Raw genomic sequence first — 17,665 nt, 5'->3', positions numbered from 1 at the left:
CCGCAGCGGTTCAAGCAGGATACAAACAACAAACAATCAAGTAAATACAATTTCTGCTCCTGAACATCGAGTGCTCCACTCAGCCACTGACACACCTCTCCATCTCCACCAATCATCCAGCCAATACCACTAAAAATCAGCACAACTCTCCACCACTCGGTCTTTATCCTTTGCTTCCTAGTTCTACTGGTGCCATGACCTGATCGCCACTACTAACCTTGTGCCCGCTCGTAGACGGGAAGATACCGGCACTTCGGAGGCCAAGGCTCACCTGAATGCCAGCAAGCATGTGCTCTAGCAGCAGCACATGTCCAAGCACGACCAGATTTTTGCTTAAAAAGCACGAGCAGATTTCTTCACCACAAAAATAGAAGGAATGCACAAAAATAGAACAAAAATAATCATCTCCATGGCTATATTACAAAAACCATTAAATTATAAAAGTATGAAAACTAGTATAAAGCTATTTCTAAAATTTAATCCATCTATTAGTGCTAGGTTTGGAGTTATTTGTATCTCAATTGTAGTTGTTCCTAGTGCTCGATCTCTCGCAGAGTAGTCCATAACAAAAAAAGGGTTTGGCTACTAAAGAATCTTCAAAAGATGACAATCACATTTTTAGATTCCATGAAAATATTCTGCACTCAAATTTAAAATTTTGGACACGCAAATTAAGAAGCATTGATAATTGTTTAGAACAAATCTTGCAATGATCATGCAATGACAATATAATTGATCTGAGCGTCAAGACAAGAGTCTGGAATATAAAGAAGCAATCACAATTCCATGATAGTTTGTTTGATATTGCAACACAGGGAATGATAGAAATAACAATGGTTGTTTGCAATCAGCAATGGAAGTAGTATGCAGGTTCAGAGAAGCAGTATGTGTGATTTCAACAACTGCTCAGTAGTCAGTACTTACTCTGAATATTGCAATCAACAATTATCTCACTCTGAATATTGCAACTAGCATCTAACAAACTTTGAATAATGGAATCAGCAGCTAAGCAATTGCAGTAGATGAAGAAAGTAACTCCAGGTAAGCAAGCAATTATGGCAAAAGTTAATGGCAAAAACGAGTAAGAGATCTGCCTTTTCAAACTGAGAGCAAACATTGACCCAAAAAAACTATTGTTGACAGTCAAATTGCATATACTCAGAGACTCAGAGATGAAGAAGCAACTACAAACAAGCAAGCAAACTGTAGCAAAAGCCTTGCTCTATTAATGGCCGACCAAGAGATCTCTTGCTCAATTAGGCATGATGGCTACTGCAGCTTAAGCAAATTGGAATTTAGAGGCAACCAAACCATGGTGGCACTGACACACCTGTCCCTCCTCCACACACATAAATACAAACAAATAAAAAAGTAAACATCAACACTCTTGCTTCAACTAATAAGCATGTTCCGGGCAGAACTACAAGCTCTTCAGTACTATGAAAAACTACTCAGCCTACAAGACTGCACTCCCCAACACTTCTAGTCTCTCCCCTCACCAAGACTTAGTAGCTAGCCTTAGTAATGCACCCTATAGTTGTCTTGTTTTCTTTGACCCGAACATACAGCAAGGGAGACCCCCATTGTAAGAGTTTGTTATTATTTTTTAGAAAAAGGAAAAAAATAGTTTGATTAGGCCTAGAAATTTTAGAATAATTTATTCAGAATATTTAATCATGCAACTGTAAGGTCCTAATAGCTAGAGGAGGGTGAATAGCCTATTAAAAATTTCTACAACAACACTTAACAAACCAGTTAGACAAATATAAGGCGAAGCAAGTGTTGCGTTAGCCTACTAAAAATGCAAGCCACCTACCATAATTTTAGTTTATATAGTTTCTATCCACACAATAGTTATGTCACTACACTAAGTGTGCTCTCAAAGGCTAACTAAAGAGCCACACTAACCAAACTAACAAGCTCTCACAACTAGCTACACTAAAGAAGTTGACAACTAGTTTGCGGTAATGTAAAGAGAGTGAGCAAGATAGTTATACCGCCGTATCGAGGAGTGAACCAATCAATCACAAGAATGAATACCAATAAAGACCAATCACCTCAGAATCAAATGATGACACAATGATTTTTTACCGAGGTTCACTTGCTTGCGGGCAAGCTAGTCCTCGTTGTGGCGATTTACTCACTTGGAGGTTCACGTGCTAATTGACATCACACACCAAACCCTCAATAGAGTGAAGCACAACCAACATAAGATGAGGATCACACAAGCCACAAGTAATTTACTAGAATATCTTTTGGCTCTCCACCGGGGAAAGGTCAAAAACCCCTCACAATCACCACGATCGGAGCCGGAGGCAATCACCACCCTCCGCTCGACGATCCTCGCTGCTCCAAGCTATCTAGGTGACAACAAACACCAAGAGTAACAAGCGAATCACGCAGCGAAACACGAACACCAAGTGCCTCTAGATGCAAACACTCAAGCAATTCACTCCCAATCTCACAAAGATGTTGAATCAATGATGGAGATGAGTGGGAGGGCATTGGCTAAGCTCATAAGGTTGCTATGCCAATGCAAAATGGCCAAGAGGGTGAGCTTGAGCCGATCATGGGGCTTAAACAGAGAGCCCCCATGAATAGAGCCGTTGGGCTCCTCACTGCACTGAACATGGGGCGACCGAACGCTCCGGTTTGATTGACCGGACGCTGGACCCCAGCGTCCGATCGTGCGATGCACACCATGTGTCCCCTCTCTTCAAATACTGAGCGCTCAATCCCAATGGTCAAGTGACCGGACACGCTGGTGTGAAGTCTAGCGTCCGGTCGTTTCCAGTAAGCATCTAGAAATGAGAAATCACGACCGGACGCGTCCGGTCATGCTCGACCGGACTCACCCAGCGTCCGGTCACTCGGCGTCTCCTCTGTGCACTACCACGTTAGCGGGATCGGATGCCGCCCTCCAGCATCTGGTCACTAAGTGACCCAGCATCCGGTTAGAGACTGACACCAGCGTCTTCGTTGCTTCTACTGACCGGACACGCTGGTCCTTCTGATACCAGCGTTCGGTCACTTACAGTGACCTTCGTCTTTTCTGTATAGGGCGCCGGTGGCATCGTCGGACTGTCCGTACTTTACGGGCGGACACTCCGCCGGTGAAGTTCCTAACCCTTGCTCAAATGTGCCAACCACTAAGTGTATCACCTTGTGCACATGTGTTAGCATATTTTTGGTGTTAGCACTCCACTAGATCCTAAATGCATATGCAATGAGTTAGAGCATCTAGTGTTACTTTGATAACCGTATTTCAATACGAGTTTCACTCCTCTTAATAGTATGGCTATCGATCCTAAATGTGATCACGCTCTCTAATTGTCTCGATCACCAAAACAAAATGGCTCCTACCATTTATACCTTTGTCTTGAGCCTTTTGTTTTTCTCTTTCTTCTTTTCAAGTCTAAGCACTTGATCATGACCATGGCATCACCATCATCATGTTATGATCTTCATTTGCTTCACCACTTGGAATGTGCTATCTATCTCATGATCACTTGATAAACTAGGTTAGCACTTAGGGTTTCATCAATTCACCAAAACAAAACTAGCATCTAGTGTTACTTTGATAACCGTATTTCAATACGAGTTTCACTCCTCTTAATAGTATGGCTATCGATCCTAAATGTGATCATGCTCTCTAATTGTCTCGATCACCAAAATAAAATGGCTCCTACCATTTATACCTTTGTCTTGAGCCTTTTGTTTTTCTCTTTCTTCTTTTCAAGTCTAAGCACTTGATCATCACCATGGCATCACCATCATCATGTTATGATCTTCATTTGCTTCACCACTTGGAATGTGCTATCTATCTCATGATCACTTGATAAACTAGGTTAGCACTTAGGGTTTCATCAATTCACCAAAACAAAACTAGAGCTTTCAGCAACTCAGATCATTTTTGATTTGGCAACTCACATTATTCTATTTCAAATTATTCTATTTTAGATTATTTAATTTTAGGTAATCAGTGAGTTACATGATGCCAAAAATGATCACCAGATTTACAAAACCAAGAATGTTGGACAAACATTCATTAACAAGGAGGATTCCAGAACAACATTTACAGTAACACGTTGGTACATGATCAAACCTTGCAAGATAGAATGAACTGTGGCCAGGTGCTCTAACTTCAATCACTAGCTCTAACTAAAACACATTAGCCATTCCATATAGTAACATGTTGAGAGCAAACCTACAAGCACTAACTATAGCTGAAAAAAAGAATTGTGGTTGTGGTTCAATACAGTAACACAAAAGGCATTTTCGGCAACAATAGAACTAATCCACCAAACTTCATGAACATGATTGCTCTAGCTATCTAGTAGCAGCTAAACAAGATATACAGAATACGAACCCATGCGCAAACCATCAGATGAAGACGGATTCTGACCGCAAATCGGGTACTAAACAAGCGGAACCATTCCAAGTGCACTAACCGCAGCAACATTGATGCCCACATCGGCGTGACACACAGACAGACAGTGAGAGAATCGTAGCTTACCTGCTTTGGTTTGCCGTTTTTCTCACTGATGGTGGCGGAGATGATATGGCCCGTAACAGCGTCTACCCCTTCCCACTCCTTACTCTGCAACAAACACGGAAAAGAGAAAAAAAACAGAGCACCATTAGCGACAACGTTCGCAGAGGGAGCAGATCGGGTGGCGCCCTGCCGCGACTACCACAACAGATTGGTGCCCATCCCCAGATCTAGGCCACCAGCTGACCTTATCACTGCCGGCGGTGTGGACCGCATCCAAGGCATCGGGAGGGGGGCGTGTCCAGCTCCATGGGCTCCGATTCATACAAGCAACCAAAACCGAAAACCTAGAACAAAATCACTCTAAAGTCACTAATGGTTCTCGATCTCTAGGAATGTGGACAAATTAAAGCACCACACCTGAAACCCTAGAGGGGTGGGGGCATCTGCAGAGTGGGGGGCACCTGGGTCGGTGGCCGCCTTGCCGGTTCATTGGCCGACGAGCGGGGCTGCAGACGGCGGGGCCGCAGGGGCCGGTAGGCCGGTACGCCGGACGCAGGAGCGTCGACCAGCCGCACAGGAAGAGGACTGCGGAGGGCCGACCAGCCAAGGGCAGGACCGTAGGAGGGCACGGAGGCAGAAAGGTCGCCGTCGGGTGTCGGCCGTCGTGACTCGCGCAGACTCCAGTCGCGCGGTCGTGGTCTCCCCATCTCCGTCTCTGTCTCCCTCCAGTCCCCGCGTCGAGTGGTGTAGGGTGTTAGCGGGTGCGGCCCTAGACCCAATAAGAAACATCGGACCCAACAACAGCCAAACCAGACGCACGCATCTTGAAGCCAATCCAACGGACATAAAATTCGTGTGCCAACAAACAACAAAACACATGTGTGTCATATAGCATTCCTGTTTTAACAAAACATCAAGAAACCGCCCAATTCATAATAAAAAAGGGACAATTTTTTTATACCCAGGAAACTTAATCATGCGTGGAGTAAGACACCGCTCATTTCAAGCACCCAGACCTTCTCTCTCTCTCTCTCTCTCTCTCTCTCTTCCAAATTCTAAATCATTTTGTTTTTTTAAGTACATAGTTGTTGCTATATACCTATATATATTGTGTTTAGGTATAGTAAAAAAACTATATATCTCTTTTTGTTGACAGAGGTAGTACTACTTAGACTTTTTTCCTTTTCATGTAAATTTTGTCCGTTATTATTGCCCTTGGATTCCCAACAAGCTCATCACATGGCTTTGCAGCTAGAAGTGTGCGCTTGTGCATATCATTTCAAAAGACCTTAGAGAAGTCTCCTTGATTGGGGTACCGTTGGAGTACTGAGTGACAGATCTCAGATAATGAAAGTTCTTGGGCTAAAATTGCAAGTTTATCGTCTATCTTCAACCTTCTGTCTCTCTTCTTCAAAGCAGTCATGACAAAAATCTTGAAGGGACTTTAGGGGGACTCCATGGAATCAGCGGTCGTAGGGGGGCTTGAGCACCCACGCCGCTAGACCCGCCCTTGCATTTGTAGCACAACGATCTGAAAAGGTACTCTTACATCTAAAACCATCGGCCTGTTCGGCAGGCTGTATGTGCCTGTATTTGGCTTGGTTTATCAGCCAGCCAAAGGTATTTTCCTCTTACACCAAAACAGTCAGCAGTACTTCAGCTCATGACTTATAAGTTAATCTAGCCGAAACGAACAGGCTGCATATTGACGAGTGATGAGTGTCCCTTGGGTCGTGGTAGAAGCATTGAACGAAACAGCGAGGGTAGTGGGAACGATCGGCCAGATCACATGTGGGGACAGTGGATCCGTACGCCTCAACATAAATGGCAGTCCTGTGTCGTACTCTCTAAGTCCCTTTCATGTAAATTTTGTTGGTTATTATTGCCCTTTAATTCTGCACAAGCTCATCACATGGCTTTGCAGGTAGAAGGATACGCTAGGTGCATCTCATTTAAAAAACGCCAGAGAACTCGCCCTAACTGGGGTACCGTTGTAGGACTGCGGCTGTGTTCGGCTGGTATTTTTTGGCTGGCTGGTTGGCTACAGTTTTTAGCTAGAGCAGTGTTTTTCTCTCACAACATTCTAGCATGAACAATATTTTCAGAGTAAAAATTTAAGTTTAGCCGAACACTGCGTAGCACAATGATCTGAAAAGGTACTCCTAAATCTGAGTGTCCCGTTGGCCGTGGCAGTCTGGTAGGAGCATTGAACTAAACAGCGAGGGCAGATGGCAACGGGAATGTACTCGTCGGGTATCGCCGGAACGTTCTCTTCCCCGCTACGGAGAATTCATTATGTCTCCGTCTCCGTTAACTGTCTCGGGTATAGATTCTTGCCCATCCCCGTACCCGTCGGGCATCGGTCGGGTAACAGATACCCGACGGGTACTGCATACCCGATAAACAAGGACACTTGGGGTCGCATCTTTGCAATCGAAGACATTTCTTCTTCACCCGGGTATAAGTGTCGGAGTCTCGGAGATGCCGAGGAGGAGCGAGGTTGCGAGGAGGACGAGCAAAGGTGGCAGAGAGACCGAACTGAGGAAGCGATGGGTACGAGCGCTCGTGAGGCAAGCGTGCTTATGCTGCTGGCGAAGATGGTGTAGAAAAATTGAACTATGTTCCTAGAACACACAAACTATATATATGATTATTCAGATTTTGGCCAAAATACCTATGTTGAGCATCTTTGGGTCTAGTACTCGCATGACAGCTCAAATAGTCAGGTTCCCCAACGGGTAACGAGGACGAGTAAACTGAAAACGTTTCTGTACCTGCTATACCCGTTGAAAATGGATTCTTACCAATTTAGATGATAAAAATATAATCCTATCCCCGTTAAATCAAATACCCTCCGGCTATCGGGTATCGTCGCCATCTTTAGGCACGGGCGGCCACAGCTCTGGATCCGTACGCCACAAGCGACAACGGAGTCCTGTCACCTACACGTGGAGGGAGGAGAGCGGAGAGAAGCCTGAACGCAGGGCAGTGCAGTAGTGGGCAGTGGGCAGGGCAGCGCCGCGGGCCGCAGCCTTTGCCTTAGTTGCTGTTGCTGCTCGGTGCTCCATGGCCCCATGTCCTCGACCATTGCATTGGTGCATGGCAAGTTGGCAACGGGTGATGCGAACGCTTGGACCATTCGGAGTACGGTCTTGATGAGTGTGTAGCCATGGAGCTCCGGGCTCAAAATTCCAAATTTTTGACTCTATCTGTCCCATTAATTTTTGGATGCATGCATGGAGCATTAAATATAGATAGAAAAAATAACTAATTGCACAGTTTGGTTGTAAATCATGAGACGAATCTTTTGAGCCTAGTTAGTCCATGATCGGACAAAGTTTATCAAATACAAACGAAACGTGCTACAGTGTCCAGATTGCAAAAATTTGCAATCTAAACCAGGCCCCACTGTGATTAGCTGCTGAGATTACTAATGGACTAGTATGGACAGTCCCAATGGAATATTTAAGGTGTTATTACGTGGTTAGGCGTGTTAGGGTTACATTGGCGAACTCACTCTCCAATCAAAATCTGCCTGCTAAGTGCTAACCCTGCTCGGCCTTAAGCGCAACACAGCACCCCATGCTGCCACGCACGCCCTCCTCTTTCCTCCTTTATATATAGACACACCAGGCGATCTCCCCTTCCAAGGAGTAAAATATCCATCATCACACACAAAAGGATCCGTGGAAGACAGAGGGGTTAAAACCAAGAGGTGAAAAAAAAAACAGGCTAGATCGAGCATCCTGCATCCAATCCACAATAGCTGTAGCTACTAGCTAATCTTACTTTGCTCTGGCCTATGAGCTTTTGGCTTGATGGCCGGGCTGAGCGTTCTCCTGGAGCACCACAGCAAGAGCCACCCCGGGAAGGCGGCGGCGGCGCAGATCATCAGCAAGGCCACCCTCGTGATCCACAGCTCCAAACACAAGCAGCAGCAGCAGGTCCCTGCGACGGCCGCGGGCTCCTTCCTGCAGCGCTGCTGCCTCTGCAACAGAGAGCTCGCCGAGGGCATGGACATCTACATGTACAGGTAGGCTGTGATCCGCGCCGTCTCACGAGCCTTTATTTTGTTTGTACGTGTGTTTGACTGGCTGTGTATGTGATGATGTGCGTGCAACCGTGCATGCAGAGGCGACCGGGCGTTCTGCAGCGAGGAGTGCCGGTGCCGGCAGATCATTATGGACGACGACGCCGGCCATGGCGCGGATGCCGCCACCGTACGCGGCAGGCGGCGAGTCGCCGGCAGCGGCCGTGTCGCTTACTGAACGCGGCCAGGACAACCAGGTTTTCTCCGTGTAGGTGCACCAGATAACCAGATCTTCATGGATGGGAGACGGAGGCAAGGATGGATGAACAGACACAGTGTGGAAGTATCTGACAGCTCATCCCCGTGGGACCCATCGAGTAGTAGTACGTGTGTGGCATCTGGCTGGACCCACTGGATAAGATGGCCATGACTGAGGCCATGTTTAGTTGCCCCAAATTCCAGAATTTGACACTATGCAAAAAGAAGATTTCCCGTCACATCAAACTTACGGTACATGCATAGAGTACTATATGTTGAGGAAATAAAAAACTAATTGCACAGTTTGATTGTACTTTACGAGACGAATGTTTTGAGCCTAAGTAGTCAACAATTGGACAATTATTACCAAATAAAAACAAAACGACACTGCAGCTACAGTACCGCTACAGTCATTCGGGCGGAGCCGAATCTGACGAACTAAACACGGGACTTGGAGCCGCTCTTGGGCCCCACCTCATGAAGTGGATCAGGATCGACCGAGTAGTAAGCGGGACGCCTCTCCCTTTTGTTACGTCTCTCAATGTAGATTGGCTTACACACGCAAAATTAACTGCGTTCGTCAACGGTGGATCAGTGACCGGAGTTGATCCTATGTGCGTGCATGCGCTGTTCAAGTTTGAGTTTGGCGGTATCTGCGGTGCACATGGAGGGAAATGCTTTTGTATTTTTTTTCTTAGTTCTTTCTTGTATTCAATTTTGTACAATTTCTATCTTGTGCAATAATATTACTGTATCGGTGTTGACATATTTATCCCGGTAAGATGATGCCTCTCAAGTCTCCGCAGATAAGCTGCGATTAACGTTACTCAGACTGGGTGAATTAACTTTGGTCGTTGTTGGGTAGTGTTTGGTTACTCAGATAGATTTGCTAGCCAGTAGCAGCTGCAGAAACATAGGCCTACGCTGGCCCATTAGTCCAAAATGTACCCATTAGTCCAAAATGTAAAGCAACGGCACAGAGAACACATTTTATCTTTGTTTTGGTTGGGGTGCGCCAGACCCTGCCAGCAGCTCAACGGCTGGGCTACGCATAAGGGCCCAGCCACTGTAGTGGATTCTCCCCCACAAAAACAAATTTAACATCAAAATGAGCACATAGCCTACATATTAGATATTAAACTGATAAGAACAAATACTACACTAGATCTTAGCCAAAAGACACTAGATCTTAGCCAAAAGACGAAGAAAGGTATGAGTTTGTACGGTGCCCTGCCCCTTGTTTTATAGCTCCCTCCCTCTAGGCTCTGCTCCCGATGTGGTACTAAAGCTTTGTCTCATCTCCACCAAACGCAACGGCTGCAGACGGGGTCTGGCAACCTGAGCGAGGAAAGCAAAACCGGGCCGTGTTTTTCTATTGGGCCTCCCGTCGCATCCGGCCCATTGCTCGAACGGGGGAGGAGGCTGTTGACTTGTATGGTGTAGAGTCACGGACGCCGCCGAAGCGTATCGATTCGCCGACCGGCCGTTCCTCTCGTCGCCGCAGCACGCCGCCGGCTGGCCGGCGGGCAGGCTGCTTCGATGGGCTCTCCCACGCGGCCGCGGAGGACGACCGGTTTCACTCTCCTCCTGGTGCTGCTGTTCCTCTCGCCGCTCGCGTCAGCTGGTACGGACAGTCGCCGCTCCTGCGAGTCTAAGATCTCATTTTTAGTTTCTGTGTATTATTGGTTTCGTTAACTTAATCAGTGGAGGGAAGTGTTTTTGCCCTAAGTTTTCGTATGTGGTGCTAGAGATTCTAGTTGCCATGAATGGATCCTTGCTGGTCGTGTATTTGGTCGCCCCAATTGTGTAGGCATGTAGATTTAATTAGTCTTGGAGTAAGAAGTTTAAACTACAGCAAAACGAGGGATGGCAGTTTAGAGATGGCTACCTGTGCGCGCTTTAGGCCTTACTTCGAAGTTATTGTTGGCATTTTGCGAAGTTTCATAATTCATAACGCAGAGGACAGGTTTGGAAAGGAACTGTTAGATGAGCTATGATCATATCAAGTGAAAGCTGTACTGTTACAGGCTTTGTTATATACTGTATCAAGGTAAGCTGTGCTGTGGCAGGCTTTGTTTTACCTTACTGTCATATAGTTCAGGTTCTTGATGCTACTGCCGGTTGTTGTAAGATTGATGAGCAATGCAGATTATCTTGGTTATATATGAATATTGTGGTTGCAGATTGAATGATTGCTCCTTGTTAAGATAGATGAGACTTGTAATTTCTCAGTAGATGACTATGGTAGCGATAGTCCATTGATTTATATCATGTACCTTATGTCATCTTTTTCTTCTTCCCCCAGGACAACCAAAAGGTGTATGTGTTTCACCAGGTGGACGGTTCCCTGGCTTTTCATCTGAAGGCAAGCCTCCTGGAAGAGCACCCAAGGGGCGCAGAGATCTAGCACTGTGTAGGATATTCCGTCAGAATACATGTTGCGATGTGACGCAGACATTTCCTGCTCTGGTTTCAGTGAGAAACCTTGCATTGGCTGGTGAAGGCAGTCAAGAATGTATTCATTTGTGGGAATTGCTCGAGTGCTCAATATGTGATCCACGAGTGGGTGTCAGGCCTGGACCTCCTGTTGTATGCGCATCATTCTGTGATATGGTCTTCAAAGCTTGTTCAGAATCATACTTCTCTGTAGATATGAAAACACAGGTAAACCCTCTGATTAAGTGACATAATTGAGACAAGTGGGTACTGATACCTCAAACATGTACTGACCAAGTAAAAGTGCTGCTGCTAGATTAAGCTTGATAGTTCCATGGTCAGATTATAATTATACACTAAACAATCATGTCCTGGCCCTTGTCTGTTGTGTACATTCTGAATAGCTGTTGATTCTGCTGTAGTTCCCTTTTCTTGTGCTAAGAGATTTTTAGCTTCTGTTGCTGATCTTTTTTTTGTTGATTATGGTTTCATGGTTTGGTTCTGAATATGCTCCTTACTGGTATGTCAGGCCTTGTCTCCTTGTGGTTTAGGTGACATCATTTGTGGCAAAGCACATAAATGGGTCTCTAACGGCACAGAGTTATGCCGTCTTGCTGGTTTCACTGTTCAAGTTTCTGAGACCAGCTCTGGTGGAGTTGATGACACTTTCTGCTATGGTGGGAAAGCAAGTTTGGATTCCATCTCTGATTCATGGACTTCTTCAAAAGACCGTCCAACATTAAGTGGTGTGGCTTCATGGGACGTTCAAGATTTTCAGAGATGGGCAAGAGAAATGCCTGTCGGTGAAAGAGTTTCATGGGCAATTGGAGGAATGGTTCTCACAGCTGGCCTTATTTTTATCAGGTATTGCATGTTCCTTTTCTCTTTCACTTTATATATGCATAGATAGGTAAAAACCTAACTCTATTAGGTACTAAAGTATGTGCATAAAATAATTCTTGTAGATCTGAGTATGTTTTATATTTTTGGAATAGATACTGCATAAGCTATTTATAGATGATGGGTCTACAGGAAAAGGAGCAAAAAAAAAAAAAACTTTGATTTGTCCCTGTTTCAGTGTAATCTTGCAATTATGTGGCATGATGCCTTAAATTCCTGCTAAGATGGCACATTGGAAGCTTGCACTTCATATCCCTTCTTTTCTGTTGAACTTCAAACTCTCATTTATCTGTGCAGCAAAAGAAAGAGCTACAGCCATCGCCAGAAGCAAGCTGCTATTGCTCGCAATATGAGATTGAGAAGGCTGGATTCTAGAGCCAACCCACAACAAACGAAGCGGAGCTAGGAAGGCATAGGCAACTTAGTATTACTCATAGAAGATTCTTGGACTTGTGGTTCTACTTTTGTGGATCAGTATAATCAATCAACTGTGAACAATAGAGTGTACTCTGTCCCTCTTGGTGCTTAGATACATCAGCTACGACCTCCTTGTCATCCTTCTTTAGAAGGAGAGTTCTATAAGTTGTCACTGAGTATTCCTGGAATGCAGAACTTATGGGCTGTGATGAGCTCATGTACATATTATTTGGAAATGACTTTTTTGCTGCCATTGATATCTAGCGACATGCCTACATGATTTGTGATCTGTGAGTTTATCTAGGACAGTAGAGCATATGCATACGTATATCTATGGAAGACCATTTCTCGCGAAGCATGTCTATTTTGTTAACCAACTTAATCCAAACTCATTATTATATTATAATATATATGCATTTTTCCTTTCCAAGAAAAAGTTTCTAAAAGTAAGAATTGTATGTATCAGAGTGGCTCACAGATTTTTTTTGACAGCAATCTGGCATGATTTGAAATTGAAAGAAAAAAGGAGCTCTGCTCCAGTCTTCTTAAAAAAAACAACTAATCTTGTTCTCTGTTTTGCTATGTGAAGGATGTGCGTTTACACATGAATATTAAGCAATGAAGGTTCCTTCTCAATGGCCAAACCTTTCAATTGACAATGGTAGGACCCCCTCCCATAGAAACGCATTACACATAGAGAAGACTGTCAATAGCTGAATCCAATATTTAGGGAAAGATCAGACTGAAGTTTTTTGTCCCCATTGATGTATCCAAAATAATTGAATGGGAGTGTTTAAAAAGCCATGACATGAGGAATATTTCTATGCTACAAAGCTATGGCTTAGTGCCTACTGCAGATTTAACTGCAAAATGCATGGCTGTGGGCATGTCAAAACAAAAAAAATGCATTGCATCACTCATCTGACTGGCTACAAAATTTTGTGAAACTATAAGCCTCCATGAAGGCATGTAACTGCTCTAAACATCAGAATTCTCAACAAGCTGCAAAATTATCGTCTGCTGAACTATTTTCACCAATAATCACCGCAAGAACATGTCCCATCTGTGAAATGATGGAACCGGTTGATATCTCTGATGATAATCTCCCTTGAAACGATCTTTGAAATAAACTTGAATGCAACATGGCAGTCTCTGCATATGCGTAGATTCTTCTTGACTCTGATTGGGGCCCCAGATGGGGTGCTGATCAACGCAAACGCAACGGCCAGCCTCTCACTGTGGTGAGAAAGAAGCAGCTCCTTTTCACTTCTGTCTACATCGTGCAGATCAACCTCCACATCTGGAACATAACCAGCTTTGTTCATCAGATCTCCCAATTCAGCTAGCTTTCCATATATATCTCTTGTCCTTGGATGGCTCTTGTCGCCAACAATAAAAGTATGCACCTTGTCCTTTATCTCAACCCAGCTCATGGCAGGCTCCTTCTTGACATTACTGTCTTTCATTAACTTCCGCACCTTAGCCATTTCATCCCACATGCCTGCTGAAGCATAAGTGTTTGCAAGCAGGACATGTGTGCCAGACTTCTCAGGCTCTAGGGTGAAGAGCTCCTCAGCTGCCATCCTTCCCAGCTCTGGATCTCGGTGTACTCTTGAGGCTCCTAGAAGTGCGCCCCAAACTGCAGCATTTGCTTGGAATGGCATGTTGTTGACAAGCTCCAGAGCATCCTCTAGTTTCCCTGCACGACCAAGAATATCAATCATGCATGCGTAATGTTCCTCAGTCCTGTCAATTCCAAACGTCTCCTTCATAGATTCAAAGTATTTCTTTGCGTCATCAACAAGCCCGGCATGGTTACAAGCAGAGAGAACACTGGTCAACGTGATGTTGTTTGGGGCAACGCCCTCATCGAGCATTCTATGGAACAATTCCAATGCTCTCTTCCCATGTCCATGCTGTGCAAGCCCTCCAATCATTGCAGACCATGAGACAACTCCCCTCTCCGGCAGGCGAGAGAATGCCATGTCTGCATCCTCTATGCTCCCGCACTTTGCATAAGTGTACACAAGAGCATTCCCTGCAAACACATCTGATGTGAACTGCCTCTTAATCAGATGAGCATGCACTTGCTTCCCTTGTTCATAGGCTGACAGACCAGCACAAGCATTCAGGAGGCTACTTAGTACAAAAGAATCAGGTTCAAGGCCTTTTCTTAACATCTGCACAAACAGCTTTATTGCATCCTCACCATGGTCACACTGTGAGAGAGCTGTCATCATGGATGTAGAAGATATAATGTCATCAGAACTGCTTTCTTCAAAAACCTTAACTGCATAATCGAGTCGATCACACTTCCAGTATGAATCAATAAGCCCATTGATGACATGAGAGTCAGATAGGAGCCCTATCTTTTCTGCAAGAGCATGAACCTGTCTTGTGTGACAGATTGCTTCCAAGCTCGCTGTTGACTTGAGAACAGCAGCCAGTGTCGTCCTATTGACATCAAGGTCAAGTCCCTCCTTTCTCATCCTGTGAAAGAGTGATAGCACCTCACCATGCCGTCCGTCATGGGAGCAGCCTGAGATCAATGCATTCCATAAAATCAAATCCCTTCGGGGCATGAAATCAAACACCTTCCTCGCGTCATCCAAGAATCCATCCTTTGCGTACATGTCAACAAGGCCAACAGCGACAAACTCATCAGAATCTGCATCAGCCTTGATCATAAACCCATGGATTTGCTGGCCCAAGTTGAATGCACCAACACCAGCACAAGCCTTCAGAACACTAGATAACGTGAACACATTGGGCACCACTCCTAAAGACTTCATCTGTAGTAGCAGCTCCAGTGCACGGTGATCATGCCAATGAGTTACACACCCAGCAATCAAAACATTCCATGAGACAACGTCTGCTGCAGGCATCTTCTCAAAAACCACCGCTGCCATTTCAATGTCTCCCAGCTTTGAGTACAAGTCAACCAGAGCATTTGCTGTGAACACATCCTTGTCATATCCCGTCCTCACCACCATGCCGTGCACCTGCCTCCCAGTCTCCCAATCCCTCGATCCTGTGCACGCGTTCACTACACACGAGAACCCGAACTCGTTCGGCCGCTCCCCACTCCACACCATTTCTCGGAACACCCCGATGGCATCCCTGCACCGGTCGTTCTTGACGTACGCCGATATCATGCCGTTCCAAGAAACGGCGTTCCTCTCGCCTCCAGACTCGTCGAACATCCTCCTGGCCTCGTCCACCATGCCGAACCCGCCGTACATGGCCACAAGTGCGTTGGCGACGAAGACGTCCTGGACGAGCCTCGTGGCCACAGCCAGCGCGTGCACCTGCGCGCCGAACCAGACGTCCGGCACGCACTTGAGCACGACGGGGAGCGCAAACTCGTTGCACGGGACGCCGCGCCCGCGCATGGCCCGAAACGCCCAGAGTGCGTCCCGCGGCATGCCGTTGTTGGAGTAGGCGGTGACGAGCGAGGACCAGGAGACGTGGCACGGGTCGGGGATTTCGTCGAACACGGCGCGTGCGGCGCTCGGGAGGCGGCATCTGGAGTAGAAAAAGAGGAGGTGGTTGCTGAAGACGGCGAGAAGGCCGGACTTGAGTAGGTGGGAGTGGAGGTGCGCTCCGGTGACCAGCGACCGCGACGCGCCGAAGCGGGCGAGGGCCGCTCCGATGGTTCCCGGAGTGCGCATCGGTGTGGGTGTGGCATCCTACGACGAGCTGCCGCTCCACCTGGTCAGTTGGGCCTTGATCGGCGCCGTGATAAGAAGCTACCGACCGTTTTATGGTTATCGTACAGCGTCGTAAAAACAAGATGGAGGCTGCGGCCCTGTTTAGTTTCACCTCGTTTTGCTAAATTTTTCAAGATTTCTCGTCACATCAAATCTTTAAACGCATGCATAAAGCATTAAATATAAATAAAAAATAAAACTAATTACACAGTTTAGACGAAATCCATGAGACGAATATTTTAAGCCTAATTAGACTATGATTAGACACTAATTGCCAAATAACAACGAAAATGCTACAGTGTTCATTTTGCAAAAAAATTTGTATCTAAACTGAGCCTGGGGCATAAGGCACGACGATTACCTGAGCTGCTAGACACCGTACCTGTCGGTGTTTTTGGACCGGGGTCCTCAATCAAGTGAATTTATTCTGCGTGTTCCCAATTCTAGATAGTGATGTAAAGAAACACAAGGTCTACGTCCCGTCAGGGAGATTGATCTTGTATTCATTGCACCGAAGTGCTTGTAGTAGGGGGTTACAAGCTAGGTGAGAGAGGGAGCCAGTCCCAGGTCTCAGCGGGGAGTGATGTGGGCTGCTTGAGACGTTGCTCTCAAGCGGCAGGGAAGTGTGCGTGTTACAGGGTGTTGCTCTTCGTGAGAACCTGTCATCTAGAAATGGCCCAAGTCCTTTTCTTTTATAGTTTGAAGGGAGGACAAGGATAGTACATGTGCTAACTATACGGCGTCGTGCGAACAGAGGCGGCGTGTCCGAGCCTTGTAGCATGTTCCTGTGGCAGCGTAGTCGTCGGAGTGGTTCGTCCTTGGAGCACTGGGGCGGCGTGCTGGTCACATCCGATCCTGTGCGCCATGGGAGCTCCAAGACTGCCTCGGAGCGGGTGCGGCGGTCAGCGTGCAGGTCGCTGTGGATTGACTGTACGCGAGGCCGAGGCTCGGTCAGTGCCGAGGCCGAACCGCGGTGAGGGGTCTCGGCAGATGTGAATCCTGAGATAGCCGAGACCCTGGTGCAGAGTGCCGAGGCCCGGAGGGAGCGGTTGATCTGGTGTGCCGGTTCGGAGGCGATGATGACCCAGGCCAGGCTACCCATGTCGTGTTGTTTTCGAGGCGGGGATCGCGGGGCACAGTGTAGCGCGGGCGCTGATCATGGGCACAGCGTCAGAATACAGTGGCCGGTAATCCTCGCCGTGCCCTGTCTCAGCCGGTATGGCGCTGATGCGACCTCATGTCCCGTCGGCCACTCCGTGGTGTCGAGCCGTCGTCCGGCTGAGATTGCGGAAGTGGTTGACGTATTAATGGGACATGACATGCTGTCGGGAAGACCGGTCGAGGCGGGGGCGACGGGCTATGGACAAGCCGGCCTCGAGCGATACGGAGAATAGCTGTCTCATTTGAGGTTGTAGGCAC

At 46.5% G+C, this 17,665-nt stretch overlaps 3 protein-coding genes and 1 non-coding gene across 4 annotated transcripts; 2 read left to right on the top strand and 2 right to left on the bottom strand.

The window, feature by feature from the left end:
• Positions 1–8,108: 8,108 nt before the first annotated feature.
• On the top strand, positions 8,109–9,184 carry LOC136463713 (FCS-Like Zinc finger 15-like). The gene is made up of 2 exons (XM_066462695.1): positions 8,109–8,528; positions 8,628–9,184. The coding sequence occupies exons 1-2, from the start codon at positions 8,314–8,316 to the stop codon at positions 8,761–8,763; spliced, it is 351 nt and encodes a 116-aa protein (XP_066318792.1). The 5' UTR covers positions 8,109–8,313; the 3' UTR covers positions 8,764–9,184.
• Positions 9,185–9,788: 604 nt separating this feature from the next.
• Positions 9,789–9,976, bottom strand: LOC136468275 (U2 spliceosomal RNA). The gene has a single exon (XR_010761791.1). It is a non-coding gene; the product is annotated as a U2 spliceosomal RNA (small nuclear RNA).
• Positions 9,977–10,151: 175 nt separating this feature from the next.
• Positions 10,152–12,825, top strand: LOC136463712 (folate-binding protein 1-like). Its single transcript, XM_066462694.1, has 4 exons — positions 10,152–10,407; positions 11,089–11,447; positions 11,749–12,083; positions 12,417–12,825. The coding sequence occupies exons 1-4, from the start codon at positions 10,323–10,325 to the stop codon at positions 12,523–12,525; spliced, it is 888 nt and encodes a 295-aa protein (XP_066318791.1). The 5' UTR covers positions 10,152–10,322; the 3' UTR covers positions 12,526–12,825.
• Positions 12,826–13,278: 453 nt separating this feature from the next.
• On the bottom strand, positions 13,279–16,258 carry LOC136463711 (pentatricopeptide repeat-containing protein At4g14850-like). Its single transcript, XM_066462693.1, has one exon. It carries the CDS (start codon positions 16,205–16,207, stop codon positions 13,568–13,570), a length of 2,640 nt encoding a protein of 879 aa, XP_066318790.1. The 5' UTR covers positions 16,208–16,258; the 3' UTR covers positions 13,279–13,567.
• Between the last annotated feature and the right edge of the window lie 1,407 nt (positions 16,259–17,665).

This window comes from Miscanthus floridulus, chromosome 7 (genome assembly GCF_019320115.1).
Source record: "Miscanthus floridulus cultivar M001 chromosome 7, ASM1932011v1, whole genome shotgun sequence".
NCBI classification, from domain to species: domain Eukaryota; kingdom Viridiplantae; phylum Streptophyta; class Magnoliopsida; order Poales; family Poaceae; genus Miscanthus; species Miscanthus floridulus.
The sequence above is the reverse complement of the archived record's forward strand: the minus strand, read 5'-3'. Positions and strand labels throughout refer to the sequence as shown.